General features: G+C 42.1%; 1 protein-coding gene across 1 annotated transcript in view; it reads right to left on the bottom strand.

Moving 5' to 3' along the window:
* LOC118787344 (neuronal PAS domain-containing protein 3) overlaps nucleotides 1-25570 on the bottom strand; it is a 272979-nt gene that overhangs the window by 69578 nt on the left and 177831 nt on the right. Inside the window, 1 exon segment of the mRNA XM_036542873.1 lies at nucleotides 16237-16326. Within this exon segment, the coding sequence (XP_036398766.1) occupies nucleotides 16237-16326 (90 nt within the window).

Genomic DNA, 25570 nt, shown 5'->3' with positions numbered 1-25570 from the left:
TTTATTTGTTTATTTAGTGATTTATTTATTTATCAAACATTTGATTCCATGCTTCTGTTATGAAGATGTTTATGATGGCATCTAAAATTTGAGTCGGAAAGGCACTGCGATGGAATGCATGCCCAAGAAAGTAAACAAAATTCTGGATCGATATCTTCCCGCTGAAGCTATCCAGCACACTATAAAAATGAATTCTCTATGGCTGAGAACGAGCCAGGGTAGTAGGTCAGGGCTGACTCTTACGCCTTAAGTATGAGGTAGAGGGGAGATGTCATGTGTGTGTAGCAAAACACCTTGCATATTTCAAACAGTGTATTTTCTACAAGGACAGCTTGCTCAGGTCAGCTTCTTCCTCTGCATCTGAGTGTAAATGATAAAAAGAAAAAACTACCATGGCCAGCAGGATAATGTAATGTGTCTCAGTTACTTTGATTAATACAGAATTATGATGTTGATTTTATACAAAGAAATGGCTTGAAAAGAAAAATGAACATTTGTACTTTTGGTGCATGGTACATTCACAACATGACAACAGGCATGACAGTATGTGTTACCAGTTTCCAACTGGACTACTCAACATAACATTACGTAACATAACACAACACAGGTTAGCTACAAGCCCATCTCCAAAACAGTGAGATGGAACTGGGGTCCTGAATTAATTAGATCTTACATTTATGTATTTGCTGAGACAGCATGGGTCCTGACTCCATAGAGCCTAAAATGTGGACTGCAATACTAAATCAGGCCTGATAAAGGCCAGCACTTTAGCTTTTGTCTGTCTCACACAGTCTGTTGCATACACACTCCCGCAAACCTCCACGCAACCATGCACACGCATGCATGCACACATATGCATGCATGCACACACATGCATACAAATGCACATGCTCATGCACATGCAAGTACACCTGTTACTCTAACAGCTGGTTTGCCAAACAGAGAGCTATTTTGCTATCATTTTCTCCAAAAAAAAAAACCTGCCTAAAAATTGGTAAAGGGGAAAAACTGTCATAAAGTTCTCACCTACTTCTCTCCATTACCCAATAATCTTACTTACATACAGAGCTGTGGTTTCTGTCTACTGGTATTTCCCTATTTTCTCTTTATTTCTCTTTTTATACTTTTATCCAAAATTTTCCTGTTCTGTTAATCTCTAACCCTTAACCAACAACCCCCTACCCCCATCCTGCCCCCACGCCCCACGGCATAAGACATCTCTGAACACTGCAATTGGTTGCGGTTTTTAACTCAGCATCTGGACCCCAGTTTAGCAAAGCCATAAAAGAAAGGGTGGCAGATGGGGAATCAAACATGAGGATCATTGTGTTTTGGGGGAATCTGGGAATACAAGGTCTAAAAGGAGACTCGCGGGGGAGGGGGGATGGTGGTGGTGGGGGGAGGTGGGGGGGGGGGGGTGTTCTTGCGGGGGGAAGGGTGGGGCGAGCAAGGACACCTGACCGGGCTGGTGAACGTAAAATCTCCATTCGGCTCTCTGCCTTCCTTTATTGGCGGTTTTAATGGCTTCCTAATGTATATTCAGCAAGCTGAAACGGGCTGTTATGTGCTGCGTTTGCTGCGTTTGCTGCGGGAGCTGCTTAAATGATTCAGGGAGAAACTACGGCTTTCATTTAGGTTTGTGCCCTGCAGTCTGTTTATACTGGTCGATACACTTGTCTGAAGAATATAATGGATTAGCACATCATTCAACAACTGGAGGGAAGGGAGACTGGGGGCAACGGAGACAGAAAAGTAAATTACAGTTAGCAGCGGAGCAGGGCCACGCCGAGAGCGAGGAAACATCATATCAGCTCGCAGCTTCCATTCCGCCAACCTGAACTGAGCGGAGTGAAATACGTGTTCCAATGAAATAAAACAATTTAATGAAATAAAACAAAACAATCACTCCAGAGTGAGGACTCCCCCCCCCCTTCCTCTCCATCAAGGCTGTCTCCTGTCTGGGATACGATATGAAGAGTGGCTTCAAATGCAAAGGCAACTCGTGTTCGGCCGTCAAAGAACAAAAAAAATAAAAAAAAAAACAACAAATAAAAGATTTTTTTTCTTTTTTGTGTCACAGAATGAGTTTTCGTAATGCAGATAAAGCTTTCGGGTTCTTTTAGGTGACATTCAATTTATTCTCAATTACTGAACACGCTATATGGGTATATAGAAAATGCAAATGATTCTGGTGACTTTGTAGTGCTTATTGCCTCCTGCACTTCCTGTAGTTGTGGAACAAATGAAAAAAAAAGGCAAGCAAGGTTTCTGCAGACTCTCTCTCTGTCCCATTAAAAGAGTATTGATCCAGACCCATGCTGCTCACTGCTCTGAAATGCCATGATAATCAGTGTTGTTAATACAGCTATTCATTTTCACTGAAAGCAAAGGTTGGCCACTGTACTTTGGCATTGATTTTCTCCACCGAAATGAAACTATAGGGGTCCAGAGCTGGAACTACAGCATGTACACACCCTAATCTGACCCTAGGTGGGATGTGGCAGTATAAAATCAATCTATATCACTGTAAAAATAACATGGAACCATGTCAATATCATAAAAAGTGAGGGACTGGGAGGACACTTTAGTTTTATATTGGAACCCAGCCTCTGACACCCCATCCCCCATCCATAAAATAAGATTTAAAAATATTACTAGGGAGTTTACAGCTCAGTAAATTTTATTTGTGAAATAAAAAATTATTTGTGAAATTACACTGCTTTAAATAAAGGCATGCTCATTCAGAATGTGATATAACAAGACGTTTCTGTGAGGATCTAGCCCCCACCAACCACCAGTGCAAGAAAGTTTTATAACAAGGAAGTGTAAAAGAAGTATTATTGCAGAAGCAGTGCAGTGGTGTCAAATTTGACATATTTAACCAAAATGAATTGGCTGTCACCTTGCCGGTATCAGGTAAACAGATGTGATAAAGTCCAGCGCATTTGCTTATTTGGTTTGTGTTTGTCTGAGTGAGTCCATCATGGGACTGATCGTTAATAGGCCCAACGCCATGTTAATTGAGACCATTCTGAAATCTTTCCTTCATTGTACGATCAGGCAGGTTGCTATCAGCTGTATCAGAGAAATACACCTACAGTCCTGGGATATCAGTTTGCAAAACAAAACAATGTGTCAACAGCATGACAACTTAAAACGGCTTGAAGATTTAGATTCCCCCGGCGGGCATAAAAACAAATATTTAGAGCCCCCACCCCCCTCTAGGTAAAAACAAAACCAACTATGACAAGACCGATATGACAGACGCAGCCAGGGAAAAAAATCACATACACCTCCCTGCTCATCGGAGTGATACTTACAGAATGCAACATATGGGCGAAAACAATCCAAACATTTGTCAGCTTCAAAAGGTGATAACACCAAAGAGCCTTGTGGGCTTCCGGGTTTCAAACTGAACAATCCATTTATAATGAGAGGCATAAAGCACTCTTAAGTGGAACAGCTCTGGCTTTATGGTGAATAATATGGGACAACAGGCGGGGAGAGAAATACCCACCCATTTACAGATTCACAGGATTGTACTTGGAAACTAAATGTTGCAGGATTTTTTTTTTGTCTCTCTAACAAATGGATTACCAGTGATGACAATGGGTAGGAGCAGCGCTGAGAAGCAGCTGCCTGGCCTCTCCAAAAATGACACCCATTTGCACTTAAATGAGGGGGGGGCTTAAGTGCTGGATCACCATTACCAGCTCGCCATGTGTGATTCCATTTCTTTATCCCACTTCTTTATCCCGTCTTATTCGAGATGGAATGAGATGTCCTTTGAAGCATTGCCACTGCACTGTGCTCTCACTCGATATGCTGAATGGAGGCTTTCAAACCCATATCACCTCCCTCGACTGGGGACAACGCTGTCATACATCACACCAGCGCATTTGTCTCTGAAGGTTACAGTTAAAAAATGGACTTGGAGAAGAATCTCGGGCCTGTCCTTCATTAGTTTCCAAAGGAGAGCTGTTTCTCTGGCGCACCACAGTCCTGGCACGCACTGCGGTAAAGGCGGGCATGGTGGTGTGGCCGGCATGGCAGTGGTGACCATCTTGCTGCCGTGACACCTCATGTGGGAGCTAATAAAGGAGTACAGGGTACAACTCACCTTCCACTTGCAGTGGTAAAGCCAGTAATAGTGACAACACTTCCTCTGCAGCCAAGAGGCATTAAGGGACATTCAGAGAAACGAGAAACTTCACTGGATGTGGATGACTAGGCTCATATCCTGATCTTGTCCTTCTAGTCACTCCCATATGTTCACTTTGAGCAAATTTAAAGGAAAGGAAAGAAGTTGCAGGAGCTGCGGTACTGGTTATCAATAAGGCAAATTATGTAGCTTCCATACCTTTCCACCCACTTCTGCCTGATGAATGGACTGGCATTAAAAAGATGCTGTTTCAGTGGCAGATACCACTCCATGCATCCCTCTTTCTTAATGTATTCATATAGGGACACAGTCGATGGATGGGGACAAGATATCAGACCTGTGAAACAAAGCAACCACATTGACAACGGGGGGAGGCTGCATCCCATCTTTCACTCCCCTCCCTGTTCATTTTAATGTTTTTTATCAGGTGGGGCGTTTCTGTGCGGGGCAACACTCTTAGTCTCCCCCCAACTCCGTGCATTGATTCATTACTAATTATCTATGGCCCGGTCCTGAGTCTGTGGCACGTCGCTGCAGGTGTTCCACATGATAATGGATGGATTAAGTTATCATCCTCGTACACAAAGCAGCAGTGACATTTTGCGAAATCCTCTAAGCAAATTTCCCCCTGCTATCTCCCCATAGTCGCGGTACAGAGGTAGCTCCAAATAAGAGGCATCATTAAGTCACAGTAATTAGCTCTCATTTGTAAAACTAAAGTAAACAAAGCCTGATAATTGTATTAATAATATTCATGAATTATATGATATATATGTGTTTTTCGCACAACAATTAAGACTCTGTGCCCCACCTCCCAAGCAGACCCTGAAGATATGTTATTCGTGCTCTGGGCGAACCAAGGGGGGGTTGCAATGCAAAAATTTCAAACTCAGGTGAAGGGCTTGTGTTGGAAATCACACTGGAAAAATTTGATGCTGCCAGAAAACTCTGCAGCTGTATAGATATGGAACTGCAGAACTGTAGAACTGACTGTATGAAACTATCTGCCCCATCACACTAATAGTGGGGCATCTCCCAGTCCCGGGGGAAGAGGGAGATTTCATCTGCTGGTTTTCCTTTTGCTTCATCTTCATCAATTGTTTAATTGAACTTTGTTTAATTATTTGGATAAGAAACCTTCATACTGGATTAATGAATGTGCGTATCAGTTGCCAATTAAAAGGTAACTCAAAAAACCTTCTGAAATTCCATTTTCCTGCCCTAAAATTGCCCCTCAGATATGCCACTTTAAATCAATGTGCGCACAAGCATGACATTCTGAGTAAGTGTGTCTATAATGAACACAGATCTACATCTGAAACATGGACAAAGATAAAGATGCTGAACTGACAAGGCCATTTTAACAAGCAAAGCTTCCCAGGCAAGTGTTTCTGGTTTGTTGCATATATAGTTCAGGCAGAACATATCAGTCATTCTACAGCTATAACACTGTAATACTGCATGATTACTTACAGCAGAAATATGTAATATGTACAAAACGTTTTAATGAAAAAATAGAACATGTATAGAAAAAGATATATATTGTAAGCTTTTGACAACCCTAAAGAAAATCTGGCCAAGGTCATCACTGAAACCTGCTAGTACAGTTGAGTACCAAGTATTAACAGTTAACTGGCTGCCCAGCGCTGAGTTAGCTATTAGGCGCATACAACAATATTTAAGTAAATAAAATGTTTCAATAGAAAATTTAAAAATATAATTGGAAAAAATCAATGAAATAATAGTGACCCCAAATCAGGAGCTAAGCTCTACATATACATACAGTTGATGAACCAAAAGATTACAACATTTAATGTGATGGGAAATGTTGGAGGTTATGGCAGAACTGTACTATTTACCATTGCTCAGTATGAGCAGAAGCACTCTGGCTATTTTATTTCAAGATTCAGAGGCCACAGAGATACCCTGAGGAGTCACATTTGATATATGACACGTTTCGAAGAACACAAATCCTTTCAAACATTTTTAAATTACAGAACCATGTTGGCAGCAGCATAGATTGGGACTGATATGGAGGAAAAAATCTATTTCGAAATTTGTTATGAACCAATGGTTAAACAAAATCAAAACCTGATGAAATTCCACTCCTTTCATTTTTCCCCGATCTTTGTGACGCACCCCTCAGTAATGAGTCACTGCCTTTGACTAAACTTCAGAGGTACCATTTTACCTGACACAGCTCTTTTCCTCTTTATTCCTGTACTTAGTATTTCTGTGCCAACACTGGAAGAGAAACCCTTTGTTCAATGTCTCCCCATCCCACCTGACATACATCAATGTGTTTCGCCATTAAACACTGAAGGGAACCTCGGAGAACAGCATGCGACTGGAAGGTAACTGGTAAGTGCTTAATGACACTAAATATAAGGGAAACTGATACTGTTGTTTAGCAGTACATGAATATGTATACCTGCCATCTTATTACTGCCACTTTGGCCTTTGACATCACTGACAACACTTTCAAAAAAAGCCTACTTCTGATTTGCAAGTCATCAAGATGATATTACTGTTAAAGTCTGAGAGCTGGCTATGCATGCTCCTTAGCAGGTGGAGAGTCCAGCTAGAACAATAAAGTTACATTACTATAATTAAAAAAAAACATACAATCTTCATATTGCTGTGCATTCAAGCAGTTTTATGTATGCAAATATATGCTATATCTCACTTTCTTTCATATATTCAAAAATAAACCCATTTCTATTTTTCAATTCTCAAATTTTATACCTTAACTAAAACAACAACATTGTGACTATTGTATATACTTTTTGAAAATAATTCCCAAAACCTTCCACTTCCCAAGGATTAGCTTATACAGTATGACCAAAGTCAAACATCATGGCCTTTAAAAATCACATGTGAAAGTCATGTACCGTATATAAGTTTTCCTGTCCGATTTCCTCAGCCTGAACTGAGTTTCATTTAAGACTCCTCTACCATAACCAGGTGAGTACCTTTAGTAGCTAACAGCAGCTTGAGTGATTTGCACACATGCACAAACACATTTGCATGCTCACACATGCACACGCACGGCGCTGTCCCAGCCTATTTTATTGATTTGGTCACCTAAATGCCCGTTGCCTGCTCTGCCTCCCAAACTGAGGATGCTCTTATTTTTCCATGAGAGAAACTGGAATCAGGTCCCTCACCTTACACCGCCAACTCTTTGCTCCCTTTCAAAGAGGGTCAGGCCTCATCTATTATTCTTCATGGGAACCCTCCCCATTCTTCATCAGAGCTTGTTATATCCTTATATGATGGGTTTCCACACCCTAATACATGGGGAGATTATAGGAGCAATTTTTTCCCTGCATCTGGGTGGAAATGCGAGACTAAGGTGTCAACCAGGCTGCTGCTAAAAGGTTATTACCTGAGTGTATCGCCTGGTCCCAAAGACAGAAACTGCATTACTGCTCTTAATGAATAACATTTCTTAAAGAAAGAGGTGAAATCTGTCTGTCTGGGTGTTCATTTATTTTTCTTGTGTGGAGAGAAGAGTTTCCTGAGAGAAAATGGAAGAGGCCCTTTGGTTCAGTTTTTTAATGGTTTTGAAAGTGACCTGACAGATGTATTTGTGAGCAAATGTGTGATTATTTATTAAAATATTTCAGCTGCTGACCCTAATGCAGGATAATATGGAGTGCTCCAATTCTAGAAAATGCAAGAAAGGGCTTTGCAGGGGCAGCTAAGATAGAGTACTCTGCTCCAGGGATATTAGCAGCAGGCAAGTGCACAGCAAAGTCCCAGGACGAACATGACTCTTGATCCTGTGACCCTGAGGTTGACTGTAAACAGCTCCACATTGCTGTTCAAATGACAATAACAACATGTGACGTGGGTGGAAATAAAAAAGGAATAGAGAGAAACCAATTTACCGCAGCAAACTATTTGACTGTTGGACATGTGATGGACAAAGGACCTCCAGGAAGCAGCAATTCCAAGTGAATCATTTGAATAAATTTAGTAATGCATAATTCAAACCGGTAAGCTGCATTTTAGTCTTTAGGCTTAGATATTGGGATGATGAAATTAACTTTCATTCTTTACAATGTCGTGGTGTGTCAAGTTCCAAATATCCACATAAATGCATGGAAAATATAGACACAAACCCTTTTTTCAGCAATAAAACAGGATTATGATTTAATTATTTCATACTTAAAAAGTTGGACACGTAAAGTTCACAGTAAGAATATCAATTAGGAGACTTTTTAAAGTATAAGGGCTTGTTCTACCCAATAATCCGGAGCCATCTACATGACACTTTTTAAGCAAGACCACAATCTTCCTGTAGGGCCACTGATTTACTGCTCCACAAAGCCTTCATTTCCCACTGTCACATACCACACTTAAATCAATATTTCGACAACATTTTCATCAGGTAGCATACTTCTGTCTGCCCAGTTGTTGGTATGAACATTCATTCTTTTCTTAGTTTGCTCATACTTGACATCTAGCACATTCTGTCTTATTGGTTGCACAGCCCACTCCACATGGCTGCTAGCTGTAGCGTCCTCTCCGCCACTGTGCCTAAATGACACTCGTAGCAGCCAAAGAAAGAAGGTCAGCACGACTTGTGTCACCCTACAGCGCCCCATCAGAGAAATGAAATATGAGCCATCCTTGGGGGTGCCGCCCCATTTGTCTGTCCACCAAAGCCCAACCCACTGGCCCTTGCCAAGCCACTCCAGTGATGCCTGCTTCCCCATGCAAGGGCCCTCCAATAAAAAAGCATTAAATTTCCAGCTCCAGCACGACACTGATCTCTTTATATGTCCGACATTCAACATTAAATTAAAATGCTGCAGTAAATCCTACTTTTTGAGTTTGCCTTGAGTGCCAGGTGCCCTCTTCTCCCTTTTTTTTCCTGTCAAGTGAGATAGCTGCAAATCTTCCCATAAGAGCGCTTGTCTCCCTGGCAGAATCACCATGTGAATCGAAGTAGAGCTGGGCTGGCGAAGGAGATGCGGTCAGGCTGCTTGCCAAATGGTCAACCAGCTATTTATTAGGCAAAACTGATCTTTGTGAACTGTAACAGCCATTTGCTGTTAACAGACCATTTGCGATCAGAGAATCCCACTCTTATCAGTCTGAATTGCAGCAGTGTCTGACTAAAAAATAAAATAAATACATAAATAAAAACAAAAATGGTCTCATTCAATAACAGCCTGTGCTATAATTCATCTAATCAGCAGCGAGTGACTAGGATTCCGCTGCAGTGAATGTAATGCTGGGTGATCCCTGCTACAGCCTGTTGTCTCATTTGATTCATATGTTTACACAGCAGCATCAAAAGGCTGTCAGACTGCGTTAGTCTCTGAGTGTTATTTCACAGGCTGGGATCCTGCTGCCGCACCCCTCCTTACACATGTCCTTTATCAGCACTCATTTAACCGGATGTAAGAAGACTTTGCAGCATGTTTAATTTCAGTTCCCATCTATGAAACGCAAATGATTTGAAAGGAACACATTGGAAAAAAAGAAAGAGGGGGGTGGTACAAGAAATAAAAAAAAAAATCCAAGATCTTCATTTAAAGGCTGATATGTTTTCATTCCAAATATGAGGAGTGAAAAAGGGTGTGAGGGAGAAATGCACCACATCAGAGCAGTGGAGATGTTATCGACCAGGCCTGCCTTCAAACACTAATAATAACTGAAGGAGATCTGAAATGGGAGCAGCCATATCAGTCTGAAGATGATCTGAGGGATGGAAATGAATCTATGCATTAAACAAGGTTATCAAAAGAGCGGTTCGTATGATAAGGCGCGAGCAGCACAGCCTGCTGGGATGCACTGGTGAGAGCAGCCCACTCTGTTTCGCCAACAGGTGAATGTCTCCTCTCCTACAGTTGTGTCAGCAGATCAAACATGCTGTCACACAATGAACGTGGATCTCTGCAGGGCCACTGAGCTCTTGTCCATTGATGATGCAGCAGTGAAGATCCTTGCAGCTGTGAAGATGCTTGCAGGATCTCCACACAGGGATGACTAATCATAATCTACTACCAAAGGATGAACCATTGTGGGCCCCATTAACACTGCCCATTTACCAGGACTATGCCAAATCTCAGCAGAGGCTCACAGCATGTCCCCTTATCGAGGCCCAGCAGGCTTACCAGGCACATCATGACAGACCCATTCAACGCATTATGGCAAACACCATTGTGATGTAAATAAATGCTCTACCACATCTAAGCCTACACAACCGTGCATGGGACTTTGGATGGGAAAGATCCAAAAAAGGAGCAACTTTTATAATTGCATTGATGACATATTTTCTTCAAATCCAAAGACATACATAAATACATAATACATAAATACATAAATAATTTACAGAAAAACTGAGCAGAAATGCTTTTTATCTGCTGGAAAAGACACAAACATTTTCACTAGGGTAGTACTGAGCAGAAATAGTTTGCTGCTTTTGCAACAATGAGCAAATCTATCCAGTAGAGGACACCAGCAGCATAAGTGACTGGTGTGGCTATGCTAAAAACAGCACACTAAAGAGACTAACTTTAAGACAGGCACACCAAGAGCTGGGAAAACAAAAAATAGACCCTTCTTTGTAAAAACTTTGTTAGTATAGATCCTTGTGAACACACATGCCCCCTGCAGGTTGGAGAGTCTAAAAGCCAAAACATATCACCTGGAGGGTTTATGTAGTACAAATAGCTGAAGTGCTCCACTGTGAATTTAGCAACTTTTCTATAAATTACAGTGCTTAATAAAGATTCTTGTCTATGTTATGATATTACTCGATCATGACACGTGCAATGGAATACTTTCATACAGAGCTGTGGTTGAGGAGAACCAAAAAGAAAGAAACCATCCATTTTATATATGCATATATATGTGTGTGTGTGTTGATAGGTATTTAAAAAGAAAAATATTTCTCTTGAAGCACACATTCACTAAACACCTTCCTAACGACTTGACCAAACGAATTGACCAAACTTGATCTGACATAAATTATATATACACACACACATATATCTCATACAGCTCATTTATCTCATTTCAAGTCAAAGCTGCTCCAATAGTTTTCTGTAACCTTGAGCACCCACTCCCAGTGCCCATCTTCCCTCATGTTTCCCTACCCCATCGACACCATCCTGTGGAATCCTCCAGAGCTCTCCACTGCTCTTTCATATTTAGTGCTCATTTCTGCCTCGCTCTACAACATGACGATGGCCGAGGTAAACAATCGACTGCAAATCTATTTATAATTTTTCATTCATCCAATTATTAAGATGCTTGTTGACTTTCAGATTTTCAAATTTTTTTCCCTCCTCTCTCTGCCTTTCACCAGCCACGTTGGTTCGATATCAAGATGGAGAGGCAGGAAACTTTTCCTCCCCAAAGGATCCTGCCCAGAGAAACCTTGACATGCACAAAGGCAGGCACAGACAGAGCTGCCCTGCCGCGCACGATAAGGTCACCCGTGGGATTGCTGAGATTATCTCTGTCAAGCACTTGGACAGAGTGCAGTCAAATGATGCATCATGCAGTCATTTTCGGGGGGAAAAAATCAATTTCTTCACTAGGTCGCTATTTGCTTTTCAAAGTGCCCTTGTAGTCTTTGCCTCTGAGCATTTATCAATTTAAATGTTGTGAATTGATAATGTTTTCCGCATGCCTTGTAGCGCTGGTGAATCATTTCTCCCCCACCAAACCCCCCCCCCAATTGTGTTCTTCGCTGTTGTTTGCAAACCCCCGCTGAATAGAAAACGCACCCTCCCTCCTACCCCCAACCCCTCTGCAACAGACTTTATCTGTTGGTTTATTTAATGAACGGGAAAATGTATTCTAAAGTCTTGTTTTACTATTATAAAAAGGAATTAAATAAATAGGACATGCTTAAAGAGTCTATTGTGTTTTTAATCTTTTGTAGGAAATAACTTGAGAAATATTTTCTTCTGACATTCTTTAAACAGAATGTAAAATAAACACAGTGGTGGGGGTGGGGGACTGGATCTTACATAAACTATATGAGATGTAGCACCATTCTGATCAGGGTCCGGGCTTCCTACATACATAATTTGGAAGTTTCATCGATTATGCATCAAAAAGCCATTAAACACATAAAAGTGGTGCTTTTTTTGCAGGGAGACGTGGAGGATGATGGCATTCACCACTGTCTAGAATGACAGCTCATTCTCTTTCCTGGCTTGGATGCCTGAAGGGGCAGGCCGGTTCTCAGAGGTGGTGCAATTAAACGTGACCTATCTTCGCCCCCTCTCCTCTTGCTCACTGCTCCTACCCCCTCCAGCTTTATCACCACTCTGAGCTCACATGCAAATGGTGACCCTCATTCGCCACGACATCATAAATAAAACAATGCTTATTATCCATTTAGTATTATGGCTGCTCTGTCACCAGGATGTGCTATTTTAAAATATGAAATCTGTCACCTGCATCAGAGAGTGCCATGCTGCCGTGCTTAGACTGTTTTTAATTGCATTTGGTGGGGGGGCTGAAGAAGTTGGCTGCCTCTGTCTTCACTTTGACGATGGGAGTCATTTCAACCGAAGATGTCCCACAGTTTGGAGAGCCCAGCGGAATAACCAATGTGCTTCAGTGTTTCCTGACCGGGCGTTTGAAGCGTATGCCAAACTGCAGTATTGTTGTCATGCTCGGCCACCACCATTCTGCCTCGCCCTGACACAGACCAGAAGCGTGTGGATGCCGTGAGCTGGTGCAGGTGGCCAATTTTGCCGTGCTTTTAAAAGGCGGTTGCTGGGATCACAGAAATGACGCCGCACTGTGGATCAGCTCCACTGAGCTCCCCTCAAAGATGTGATCAGACATTCAGACAGGCGCCATTAATGCTAATGGATTCAATATTCTCTGTGCCACTTGGCTGGGGATCCTCTGGGAGCCACTGCGGGCTGTCCGGTCCCTCTGGAGAGGAAGGGGAGCAGGGATTGGTCTCCTGGCCGCTTTCACATTGCCCTCGGCACACACAGAGGCCTGTCACTTAAAGCCCAGCAGATGTCTATATTCAATTCCAGCCCTGCAATTGAAAAGGCCTTTCGGTGGATATGTGGATTGTGGGGGAAAAAAAGTCACAAAGTGGGGCGCAGTGGTCTGACTGGTGTCCTTCCTGAATAAAAGTGAGGGCTTGTTCCATGGGGGAGAGCAACTTTTGTCACACAAACAGGGAGAGGGCTGGGAAAAAATCCAAAGGCTAAATCAGAATGGCAAGCCTGCATGTTTTGTGCCATGTAAACAAAGTAGAATAAGAGCTTGGAACATATGGCACGTTACACGCGCTTCCCGCAGTGCTCGCTGTACTTCAGCTCTCCCTGCCTCGTGCTTGTAATGGGTTAAAGCCTGTCTCTCTCGAACAGATGAAAACTCAGATGGTCGCAGTATTCCAGATGCATCAATTTCCTTGGATATTCAGTCCATGCAAGTGCATATGCTCTACTGGCAGGGGCGCTGGCTGAAATGGCCAAAATCCAAAAGCTAATATTCTGTTGGCCAGAATAATGCAATTATTATTTTCCTAGCTATCAGCCTAAGCACACACTGCCATCTGTTATACAAAGCAAACATACACATCTCAATTACAGAGCAGGCAGCTGACGTGTCAGACCTGGCACCTCAAACAGAGAGATTTAGGGGTCCTACTCCTGGATCACCAGCACCTTTAGTGGACAGAAGATGTGCAATTCTAGTACAGGCTATATTAAACGCTACACAGAGAAAACAATCAAAGCCCATAGAAGGTCAAAAAGATTTATATCATAGTTGAATGCTGAGGAAATCCTCTCTGTGGTGCTGGGAGAGCATGAATGGCACATACACACTGTTAAACCTTCATTAGCCTGGCAGCATTGCAGAAGCTGAGCTGCTTTAAGGAGGCGCACATTCAGAGATGTACGAACCCCACAGGGCTTTGTGAATGCACCGCGTCTCTGGTCCAACAGCCTCCCTGCAGAGCCTGCCATTCCAGCTAACCATTACATCATGCATTCCACACCAACACATTACCAACAACTCCCACTGCTCACACAATGGCAAGTCACAATAATAGAAATACAAAAAATATTCTGTATTTAATTATTTTGTGCTTACCCAGACCAAGGCATTATCTGCCAAAGGGTTGGCATAATAAAATCTATCCAAATGGTATCAAACCTGCAGTTTCCTATATTTCTTTTTTGTAATAAATACCTCCATACTTTTAATATATGCTGTATATTTCCTAGAGCCTCAACACTATTGTCCTCTTGCATTCACACATCTCTAGGTAGATATGCTTCCTAAATGTCAATCTCAGCTGTCAATCACAGTGAGGAAGGCAGTTGCTGTCCTCCTCTCATAAAATTTCATATTCAATATAATCATCAATTAGTACAATCATAGACCATGGCGCTGAAATGCTTCACCTGAGAAATCAGTTATTCATTGTTCTAAAAACCCCTACTCTTTAAAAAGATCTTGTTTTCAAAGAGCTGTGAATGGAGTTCTCTGGTCTGTTTCATCCATGTCAGGCCCTGGAAAAGATTTCTGTAGTTATCTCTGCCTCTAAACTAGTATGCTTTTATGCTCACAAAATACAGCAAAATCAAAAAAAAAAAAACTAGCGCTGATGATCAGACACTCTTCTGAAAGAGTACTTTACACTGCTGTGTACCTTATTCCTTCAGCAGGTGTACCATGTACAGGATATTCAATATATTCTACAACCAATGCTCAAGAGAATGCTTTGGGCAAGGACCACCTGTCTTCCCTATTTTGGCAAGCCGTAATAATCATGTAACAGCTCAAAGACATTAACTTTTAATAAAAAGAATCACAAAACTTTTTTGGAGGGAGGGACTTTAATTACAGTCCAAGTCTAACTAATGACTTCATTAACATTATGTTTGATATGCAGAATTTCCAGACACTGAATAAAAGACAGAGGGTGAAAATCCTCTTACATAAATCTGCTTTAGATAGTCTGCCACCAAAAAATTCATAACCTTGTCTATTTGAAAGGCTTAAAAACTGATCTAATTAACTACGAAAAGTAATCTTCAATAATTTCAATGCTGTACACAAATATCTTTTTTCCTGTCACTGGTCAAATTAACTCAGTGTTACCCTGTTCACAGCAATTAAGAACCTGAGGGTTATCTGTGCATGCTCATTAGATGATACAGCTAACTCAAACCGGGGACCCTACAACTGACTCCATTTGCACTTTATCGACGCAGACTGAGACCTCTACCCACTGCAGATAACACAAACTGGGAGATAACTCCAATGCACTTTCCAAGGCTTAGGGGACTTATTTTACAATTAATCAATTATTTGATAAAAATCATTAATCAATTAATACAAAATTAATTTCAGCTGCGCAATTTGTGTGCTCAATGATTTATCAGATTTAATTTAGTAAAAACAAAGAGTTTGCTTTGATCCCCATAGAAAGTCTGAGATCTATCGTGCTATTCATGCAAGTCATATGTACTGTGTTTGTACCCACATGCACAAATGGTAAATGTATAAGGCTAGAGGCTCAGAAGATGCTTCAAACATAGTGTATATGAAGCCAAAGAAACTGCCTATATGTACATTAAATGTGTCCAACAGGTCTAACTCTTTGAGACTTAGAGAAATATAAACTTGAATTTTTAGTCTCCCAGGGACTTAACAGCCTTCATCTCAGCGCAAATAACCGGCACTCTATTTAGCGAGGTTACCCTGATCACCAAAACAAGCCAAGTCTGGGAAAAGTGGCCATAGTTGTCTGCCTCCTGTTGCCCCTGGAGACAGGCGAGGGCTGAATAGAGCCATTAGACAACTCAAGGTCATTCCTCACCATTGCTGGACCTCAGAGATCGGGCTGTTTATTGACATGCGCTGGACAACGGCCAATGGGAAGCAAGAGGCCAGTTAGCACACTGACATGAAAAATACCCTCTGTTTAAATATGCAGCATGGGGGGCACAAATCAAGACAGAAAGCAATGAGCCTGTGTAATTGTAAACTGGGACTAATTTGTCTGTTCCCCACCCCCACTGCCCAACAATTTGACAGATGGAAGCCTCTGCAGTACTCACCTGTGAGAGGCCCAGGTATATGGACACTGTCTCCGAGATGTACAGAAACCTCCCCTCCTTGTTTAGTGCAAATACAAATCCGTCCAGGGACTGTGGGAGAGAAGAAAAGGGAGGAGAGAGGGTTGAGGGAACATTTGAGGGAGAGACTACAGCAGGTAGGCGGCCCTCAGGGCTTTCCTGGTGGGACCACTACCTACTGTTGCCAACTTGTGATGTTTAACACCAGTTATTATATATATATATATATATATATATATATATATATATATATACATATTTAAGCTTGAAAAATTATGTTTATACACAGAAGATTTATTATTAAGGAAAAAGAATTGTTATATATAATACTTGTAATAAGTTCAGTGTGTTTGTGGCCTATGACATCGCAATACACTGAAATGCAATACAAATGTAGAGGCTCATCTGTTACCTCCCGTAACTCCACAGGCCTGTGCCATATAACCTCTATCAACAAACAAGAGTTTTTGACAGCAATCTGGATGGCACTCAATTTCACAGCAACAGCAAAACCACTCCTCAGAGTCACATGCCATTAAGCCAGTCCTGAAAACACATATTTTCCAAACATAATCAGCAACAAACACAACCACTGCATCCAAAAATCTGAAAACAAATAAATTCAATCCACAGTTGTACCAAACCAAAATATCTTCATGTCTTAAAAGTCTAATCTGATATTTAATCTGCTTATTTAACTTAGATGGATACACTTTTGTTCCCTTGTGCTGGAAGTCATTCTAGATAAGAGCATCTGCCTGAACAACAATAACGTCAATACGATCTGAAAACAAGGCTTTATTGCCTCCGAAGTGTAACACTAAAGCAAGTCTTTTTTTAAATCCAAATGTTGTACAACTATTTCCGACTACAGAGGCCACTGCAAGCTAAGGCAGTCTGAACCCAGCTTCCAGCAGACATCAATTAAGGTACTGAGGTCAGAGGGGTTAATTACATATTGTCCCCCACCGGCTCAGATAATCTGCAGGGGCAGCTAACCACAGGCCAATCGCGAAAGAAAGGAGTAAATACAAAATGTAAGGGGGGTGCGTGAACAAAGGCTTTTCAGCGGCAAAACAAGGCATTGTGCACAATGTCACCGCTGATCTGATCACCTTTTTTATGAAAATGAGGATTACACCACGCCTCACACGATGGCATTCCCACCTCTCTTTCCCCCGTTTATTTCCGACTTTAAAGGAGCAACAGCTGGTGCGGGGAGAGCTGGTCTCCTCCCGTCGATAAAGCACTGCAGCCCCAGGCTGTTTACAGTGAGCTGATATGCAGCTGACAACACAAACTCCCACTGAGGCCTGCTGCAGCCAGCCTCCCAGAGCACACATCTGCCAGCATAAATGCTCTCTGTCCTGCTCTACGTTACACCACTAATCGCATCCGTGTTTGTCAGTTGTCATCAGCGTCAGAGAAGGGAGACAAATACTTTGCTTTGGGTGGTGTCGTGTGAAAAAGCATGCAAATCGAATTTACACAGCGATACCTGCTCCCTCCACACTCAAAGGGAACTTTTCAAAACTGTTTCCTTTCATAAATTCAGACTGTTTTTAGGTGAATGGTGAGAGAGAGAGAGAGAGAGGGAAAGAGAGGGAGAGAGAGAAAGAGAGAGAGAGAGAAAGAGAGGTAATTAATTTCTACTTCCATTTTGCATGTTTTTTCCTTTAAACTGCAGGCTACATAAATAGGTTTTTTGCCGTTTAAGTAGCGTAGCGGATGCAAAGGGAAACCAAACACACAAAAAACTACCATAATTGATTCTGACATTCAAGAAAAATATTCCAGGTGTACTTTTAAAATGAACAAATGGTGCAGTGAAGCTGTAATCGTGTGGCCATCAGGGGCTGGGGCAGGCCTTGCCTTGTTGAGGCTCTGCCTCCAGAGTTTACAACTTTTCAAAGGCTGTCAGAACAGCTGATATTTTCTTTAGGGGGGAAAAAAATAAACAAGAAACTATGATCGAGCACATTAATTCTCAATGTGCGCTAGAGGCGATAATTTTATATGGTACAATGTTTCAGTGCATATCTCATAAGGGAAGGATATCAACTTAGACACACAGCAGTTTCTGGCCTAGCTTCAAGGTTACAATGATAACTTAGGATGCTTAACAAGCCAGACGCCTGCGTCAGTTCTAGGAAGGATGAATCTGCGAAAGGCACAAAGACTGGGGATATAAGAAGGAGAGCTGAGGGGCCGAAGCGCATTACATGCTAATGGGACTCAGACACCTCCAAGAGCAAAACAGTATGACTATCAATACACAAATATCATGCAAAACCCTTTCTAAATAAGCTGCAGCATACAGAGAAATAAACATATTTCCAAAATGCATGTAAAAGCAGTGGCTGCTGCATGGCACACTTCAGCTTCTTGGGAAGCCAGTAATGTCTAGTAATGGCAGAGGAATAGAATTACAAGTTGATTAACTGATTATATCCTATTGTCCATTACACTGTTAGAGGTAAAATGAATGTTGTGTGCTTGTCTAGATGCTTTATCATAACTGCTGTAACTGCTGGCAGGTAGCTACAATTTTCCAGCAATCCAACACCCAAATCCACAGGCATTTCCCCAGCTCTTAAACGAGGCAGTCTATTGTCACTTAGCCAGTCAGTAAGCCAGCTATGTATCTAGCTCCTTTGCTTGTTTATACTAAATAGCCACATATCCTTGGGTTGAACTGTAAAGCTACCAAGAAACAGTACAGATTTAATAAATCTTCCTAGTCTTTTAGGTACATGAGTTGACAAGATTTGTTAAACTTGTTAAGCTAAAAATTTGATACTATTGTTTTTTGTTTTTCTCTTTCATTTTTATGGCAACATTCATGCTAAGTGATTCATGTATGTTTTGTGTTAAATCCCTTGTTGAAACTCTTTATTGTAACTTATTGTAACTATGCATGTAACAGAAATCAGCCGTGAAAAAGACATTTAGAGCATTTAACACAGAGAGAGCAAACATGCTCAGGGCTGTGAATTAATGTAAATCATGTGATGAACTCAAGATGACAAGTCTGTCAAAAAGTCACTAAACAAAAATGTATAATATTCTGCCATTTGTTTTGTTTTAGTGTATACATCTCCCTGTGGCAAAGGATGTATGACAACACACAACTGCAAAGAAAGTTTCCTTCTGTTGAAACAAGCCTGGCGGCTTCATCTCCCATTTTCCAGCTGAGTAGACCCCATTCCAGCAGATCTTCCAAGTCTCTTCCATTGGTTTATTTTTCCTCTTCAATGGGATACCCTCCCTCAGCTTCCCAGTGGGGAGACCCTTCACCCACAAAGTGTTGCAGAGGGACAATTTTGTTCAGGTACATAAATGGATACCTATATCCCCCTCAGGCCCTACCCTGCCTGTCAGTTGAGGCTCCTGGAAAGCACCTTTCTCTAGTTTCCAATCATCTCTTCCTGTCTTTCCTGCTCTTTTTTCAGACATGAAGAATCTGCAGTTCAGGAGTGGCAAGTCTCGGGAGAGTGTCCCTTCACGGGAGCGAGTTTCTGCCATGATAAACGGCCTCTGTTTACAGGCTAACCACTGTGTAAAACGCGTAATAAATCACCACGGAAACACACTTTTGCAGGGGAAAAAAAGGGTTATATTAAGATGTTTTTTTAATCTCATTTGTTTAAAACAGCTACGCTTCTGCAAGACCTTTGGATTTCACACACGATCCGGCCAAGCCCAGTCGTCGGGTGAGAGACTCCCCACTGGCCCCTCCCCCCCGTCTCGACAGCATCACTAACCTCTGACCCTGATTTCACAGCTGGAGAGTGGCACGGGGAGGGGGGGTGGGCTTTAGATTTGGATCCGAGCTGTCAGCAACACTGTGATCTCAGGCGCTTTCTCCCCAAACGCAGATGCGTGTTCTCCTGCTCACTGTAAACCCATTACTTGCAGCCGGAAGAGATAAGCAGCCCGAGATGCAATCGGACGCTACAAATCAAAATAAGTGCTCTGTACAGTGAGCAGGCTGGTGTTAGATTATGAAGCTAAAAGATGCTACATACAGAAAATGGGAGGATGGACTTTCCCCCAGCAGCCAGAGCACTGCAGCTGGACAGCAGCACATATGACCTCTGCCCGCCTCTGTCTCCCTAATGTCCACATCTAAAGGCAGTGGAATTTGTGGCAAAAAAGGGTAAAAAAAAAAAAAAACAAAACAGAAATGGACTTTTCAGTCGTTGTGTCAAATACAATTAATACATCAACATCAATGCAAACATGAGCTAGTTAATGGGCTATGTCTGTTATTGCATATGCCTGCAGCATTACCTGCCAAAATAAACTTCTGTGGCCTTTCAGACAGGTCTGATAGGGTGTGATGCGCATGGCATTATGGGAAGACAGAGGCCCCATTATGCAGAAACATCCACCGTGCCAGGAGGCTCAGTGATGAGCTGTCGCCGTAATGTTGTCCCTGCAGCACTGTCATCCTGTAAGATAACGGGCGGGAACACCACCAATCCCCCGAGGCCAGTGCGCTGACTCTGCAGGTGAACTTGCCAAGGGGGCTCCACTTGGAATATTCCGTTGCCTTTAGCCTCTGCTTCTTGTTCGCCACAAACAACCTGCAGGGGCGGCCTTGCTGGCAAGTCTGACTGTAAACAGCCGAGCTGATAGCCAAGTGGGAAACAGAAAATAGCCAAGAGGTTCAGTGTGCAGACTGCTCAGAGAGGAAGTGCTTTTTGCATGGCATACAGAGGGTTGAGAAATCATTCTGAAACAAACCCTGAATCTGGAGGAACATAAGAGGGACATCACTTGGCCGCAGTGAGAGACTGCAAGTGCTATGCGTCCAGGCTTTGATGTCAGCCATGCGCTTATTCAGTAAAAAAAACAGCTAAACCACTGGAATTAGCTAACACATGTGTCCCAGGCTACAGCTGCCAGCTTTTCCAGTGAGAGAGACAGGCACCAACTGTGCTCCTCAAAGTGGTACTTTTGGGACGGAGGAAGAGGGTGAGCGTGGCATTTTTTGAAGGACACCCGTCCACTGCAAACATCCATCTCCACCATGCCCCGACTGTGGGGAAGCACATCAGAATGAGCAAACCCAGCGGAGAGCAGCGTAAATGGGGCTCGGTGACTATTAACATACCATTAACTATTAGGTCAGACAAATCGGGAGGAGGCCGGGAGGAGGCCAAGCGATGGCGGGCAGCTGGCCGAGGGTCTGCCACATGTTCGCACAGCCCTCCCAACGCTAAAGAGCAATCGCTGCAATTAACACCTCCGGCGGGGTACAACAAATCAGCACGCACCATGAGCACATCTTACCGAAAGATGCTCCTGGCCTTGGCTCCGGACAAACAGGAGAAACGACCCTTGTTATTACACTGCGTCTCGGCTGCGACTCGCTGCTGAGAGATTTACTGGATCCTCCCATTCAACATACAAATCATAGCAATGGCCAGGACAATTACAGTCTCATCATTCCCTCGCAAATGACTTAAATTTACAATGAGGGGTTCAAGCTGGATGTATGAGGATGAATTCAGAATCGGGAGAGAACATGAGGAGAGCAAAAGAGATATTATCAGAACTTCTAAATTGCCAAGAGAGCAGTGAGGAATATTTTCCATTGAAGTCAATTCTGGAGCTGACAAGTCATGTAGAAATGTGCAAATACGGACACAGTGTATTGATTTATTTATTGGAATTGCTGATGGGCTGAAGCAATGTTCAATTCCCTCATCTTATCCCCCGTTTGAGGTCTTTTTCAAACTACTCCACAGTTATTATAATAATTTTGTTCTGTGCTTGCGCTGGAGAAAAGAGAAATTTTTTGCTTATGCCACCCTGACATATTTATTGGCCCCGTTTAGAGCACCTGTCACAGGGTGTCGTTCTATTATGAGGGCTATCCGAGTCACTCCAGCACAATCTGGAACATGGCACACTCCTGCAACACTGCAACGCTCAGCACCACAGCTCAGTTCCACACCCAACACAGTCACTCAATGTCCCAATGAACACTGGGTAAACACTGCCGTGCCCTGCCCCTAAAAATATTTTCAATGGATCAAATGAAAATATTTAAAAAACTGATAAATGTTCAGCCCAAAACATGCCCGTTCTACCAGAAATAATTAAACACCTGTCCATATTGAGGTTAAATACATCTGTGCTCATGATATCCAGTGCTTCTTATATTTATTTGGGTTAAAACAAACAAAGAGAGTGCAAAACAGCAGTCTGTACATTACATATGTGCCATATGCAGGACATTAATTAGTGCTTTGATATAAGTCATGGCTTCTACACTGTATGTTCCCAGACAGGGTATCTGTAAAGTGAAGACAAACAAGGCAAAAATCAGCCATTAAGATGTCACCACATGTTGCCTTTCCTTTCAAAGAGAATCACTTTCTTTATCATTTCCTCTCATTCATCGACAAACCCCAGTTAGTACATTGCGTTTTCCTCAGCTTCCAGGGCATGGAAGAGAGAACACCAGGGACAAATATGATCCAGACATTCTGGAACCTGAGAGAGAGAAAGAGTGAGGAGGGAGAGAGAAGACAGAGGATAAAGAAACAGTGAAAGACAGACAGAGAGAGAGGGAGAGGGAGAGCAGCCAGTGGGTTGGTTCTCATTCGGAGACTGTTGTGCTCAGGAAAGTTCCTCGGGGTGACCAGCCAACAATGTTGTTTCTTCCACCCCGCGTGCACGGATTTAATTAAGTGATAACAGTCACCTTGGGGTGACTGCACTAGACAATAATATCTGGGTGAAGGGAAAAAAACAGAAGAGAGCAGACTACAGTCACTTTATCTCTGCAGAAAGCTACCCCACGTAATGGCACTTTATTGCATTACGGTGCCATTCTGCAGCTGCCGAGCATGCTCACGTGCTTCAGGAGTTGGGAAAAGGAAGGGGGAAAAAGATTTCCTCAAATTCTAATTTGGGGGTTAAAAAGGGATTTGGTGAAACCCTAAGAGGATTAATTATAATTTGAAAGCTTATGTGTTTTAAAGACAGGCTTAATAAAGTGATCCGCCCTTGCACAAACAAACAGAGGCGGATTGATGGCCACAGAGGGAGACTCACCTGTAATAGCAAAATGGAAAACACAAAGCCTGAGGAAGATTAAAAATAATAATAAAGGTCGCTCAGAGGATAGGCAGCAAAAAAGGGGATATTTTCCACATAATTCACATTCTTTTCCAGTCAAATCTCCTGTTTCTTTATGGGGAGCAGGGCTGATTAAATCATTAGACGAGAGCGCTTGATTTGTTCAGATTCCCGGCCCTAGCGGTGGAAGGGGTTTGTGGACAGATGTCCTGCACTTTAGATTTCACATATGTTCTGAGTCCTATCTAATCACCTACCTGTGGCTAATGGTGGTGGGGTGACACAGTGCTGGTAAGATCATCCCTGGCACCGAAATACTTCATTCAAAATGCAACAAAAGGAGGTAGGATTAAGGAACAGGAGACCCAGGTTTGTAACTTTCTGGTGCAGCACTTTAGGGGAGTTCAATTTAACCACAATGGTCCTTCTGAGTTACAAATTTTGGCATGCATTTCTTAAAATCCTCATATAATACTTCCATTAATTTCAATGACCAACAATTTGTGATGTTGTGGAAGTTGGAGGCCTCTACTACACAACAGCAGCAACACCACCCTGCAGTGATTACACAAATTAAGATCAATTCACAATACTAATGACATTATTAGGGTTGTCAAATGATTAAAATGTTAATCAAAATTAATCTGTTGAATAAAATAAACTAATCTGGATTAATCATGATTTTAATCACACTTATACACAGTGCTAGATCACATTTTGATTAACCACATTAACAAACAAATCTCATTTTAAAATGATTCTGTTTGCAAAGTCATTGCTAAATTAGAAAAATACAAAGAACTAATGCAGGTTTCATACAAGGTTAAGATAAGAAATACTTGAGGGTTTGTTTGGCTTAAAGGTTTGCCTCCACATACTTTTGATTCATATTTCTCCTCACAGTTATCCTTACACAGTGCAGCCACAAGTTGCATTGCCAGTGTTTGCATTGTTTGCATGTAACTTCATATTGGATCTAGACCTTCCCAAATGTACCAATGATAGTTACACAGTATGCGCACTTAAACCTCAAAAAACCCAGGGATATCTGATGTGTATATCTAACTACTTCAGACATTGACCTTCCGATATTTTCCCAGTTCCCTCAAGTTTTTGTTTTCAAGTACTTTTTTTTCTGAAAATAAAGTTAATTTCAAGCTCCAGTAACATAATATACAGTAAATGTAAGTAGCTGCTCTCAAAGAATAAAATAAAATTTATTTCTTAGCTGTAACATTCAGGTGTGTACTCACATGTTGACTTATTCCAGACAGATTGTGAAGCCAGTTTCAAACATGAAATGTATCTGTAGGCTACTGCAGGTGATTCAAAAGTCAAAATACAGTTACTAATGTAGGGAGGCATTGTACTAAGGAATTGTCCTAAGGAACAATGAGGTTTAAGATTGTCATACTCTTTGAAGTCCTCTAGGGGGAGTAAAACAGAGCTCACTGCATTCAGAGGTCATTTCAGGCGGAGACCTTGGTCTGCAGCCACAACGTGCTCTGCTTTGAAGGTAAGGCACTTATTCATTTAGCAGGTAGCTGTGTGCAAGCCAATGGGTCAGCCCCTGTTGTTACTCTGCTTTGGCTTTGTTGCAGCAGAAGCCACCCATTTCAAGGCCAAGACTTATTTTTGAGGGCTTCTCAATGTGATGGTTTCACAGGGGGGCTTTCAAACTGACAACATGCAAATTTGAAATACAGAAATGCCCAAAGCCATATCCACTAGTGCTGAGAAACTCTTGCAATACAGATGGGGGGTGGGGGGATGGACACAGACAGACAGACACACACGCACACACACAAATCTAAGCAAGGCTTCTGAGGAAATCACATAGGGCCTGACCACCACAGTCTAATTATGCTAATTGCTTCAATGCCCTTGCTTTATTTATGCGCAGCAGCTAAGATAAATAAAAGGAAATTGCTTTGGATCTAACTGTATTCATTTCAGAATGCAAACTAGCCTGTGTTTGTTATGAGATTGCTGATCTGTTTACCCGAAATTCTGCAGGTAATTGCAGTTTTGATTGTACATTTATTTCTCTATGTGATGGTCCCAGGACTGCGTCTGTCTCCAGTTTTTATAATTAAATGCTTTGTAATATTTAAACTCACTAAACAGTGGAAAAAGAGCAAACATTTGCATATTTCACGCACGAGAGAGAAGGCTTCATTGGGGCATGTATGTATATATATATATATCAGGGATGGGGTGC

This window comes from Megalops cyprinoides, chromosome 12 (assembly GCF_013368585.1).
Source record: "Megalops cyprinoides isolate fMegCyp1 chromosome 12, fMegCyp1.pri, whole genome shotgun sequence".
Taxonomy (NCBI): Eukaryota; Metazoa; Chordata; class Actinopteri; order Elopiformes; family Megalopidae; genus Megalops; species Megalops cyprinoides.
Note: the sequence above shows the minus strand (reverse complement) of the source record. Positions and strands in the feature narration are given on the sequence as shown.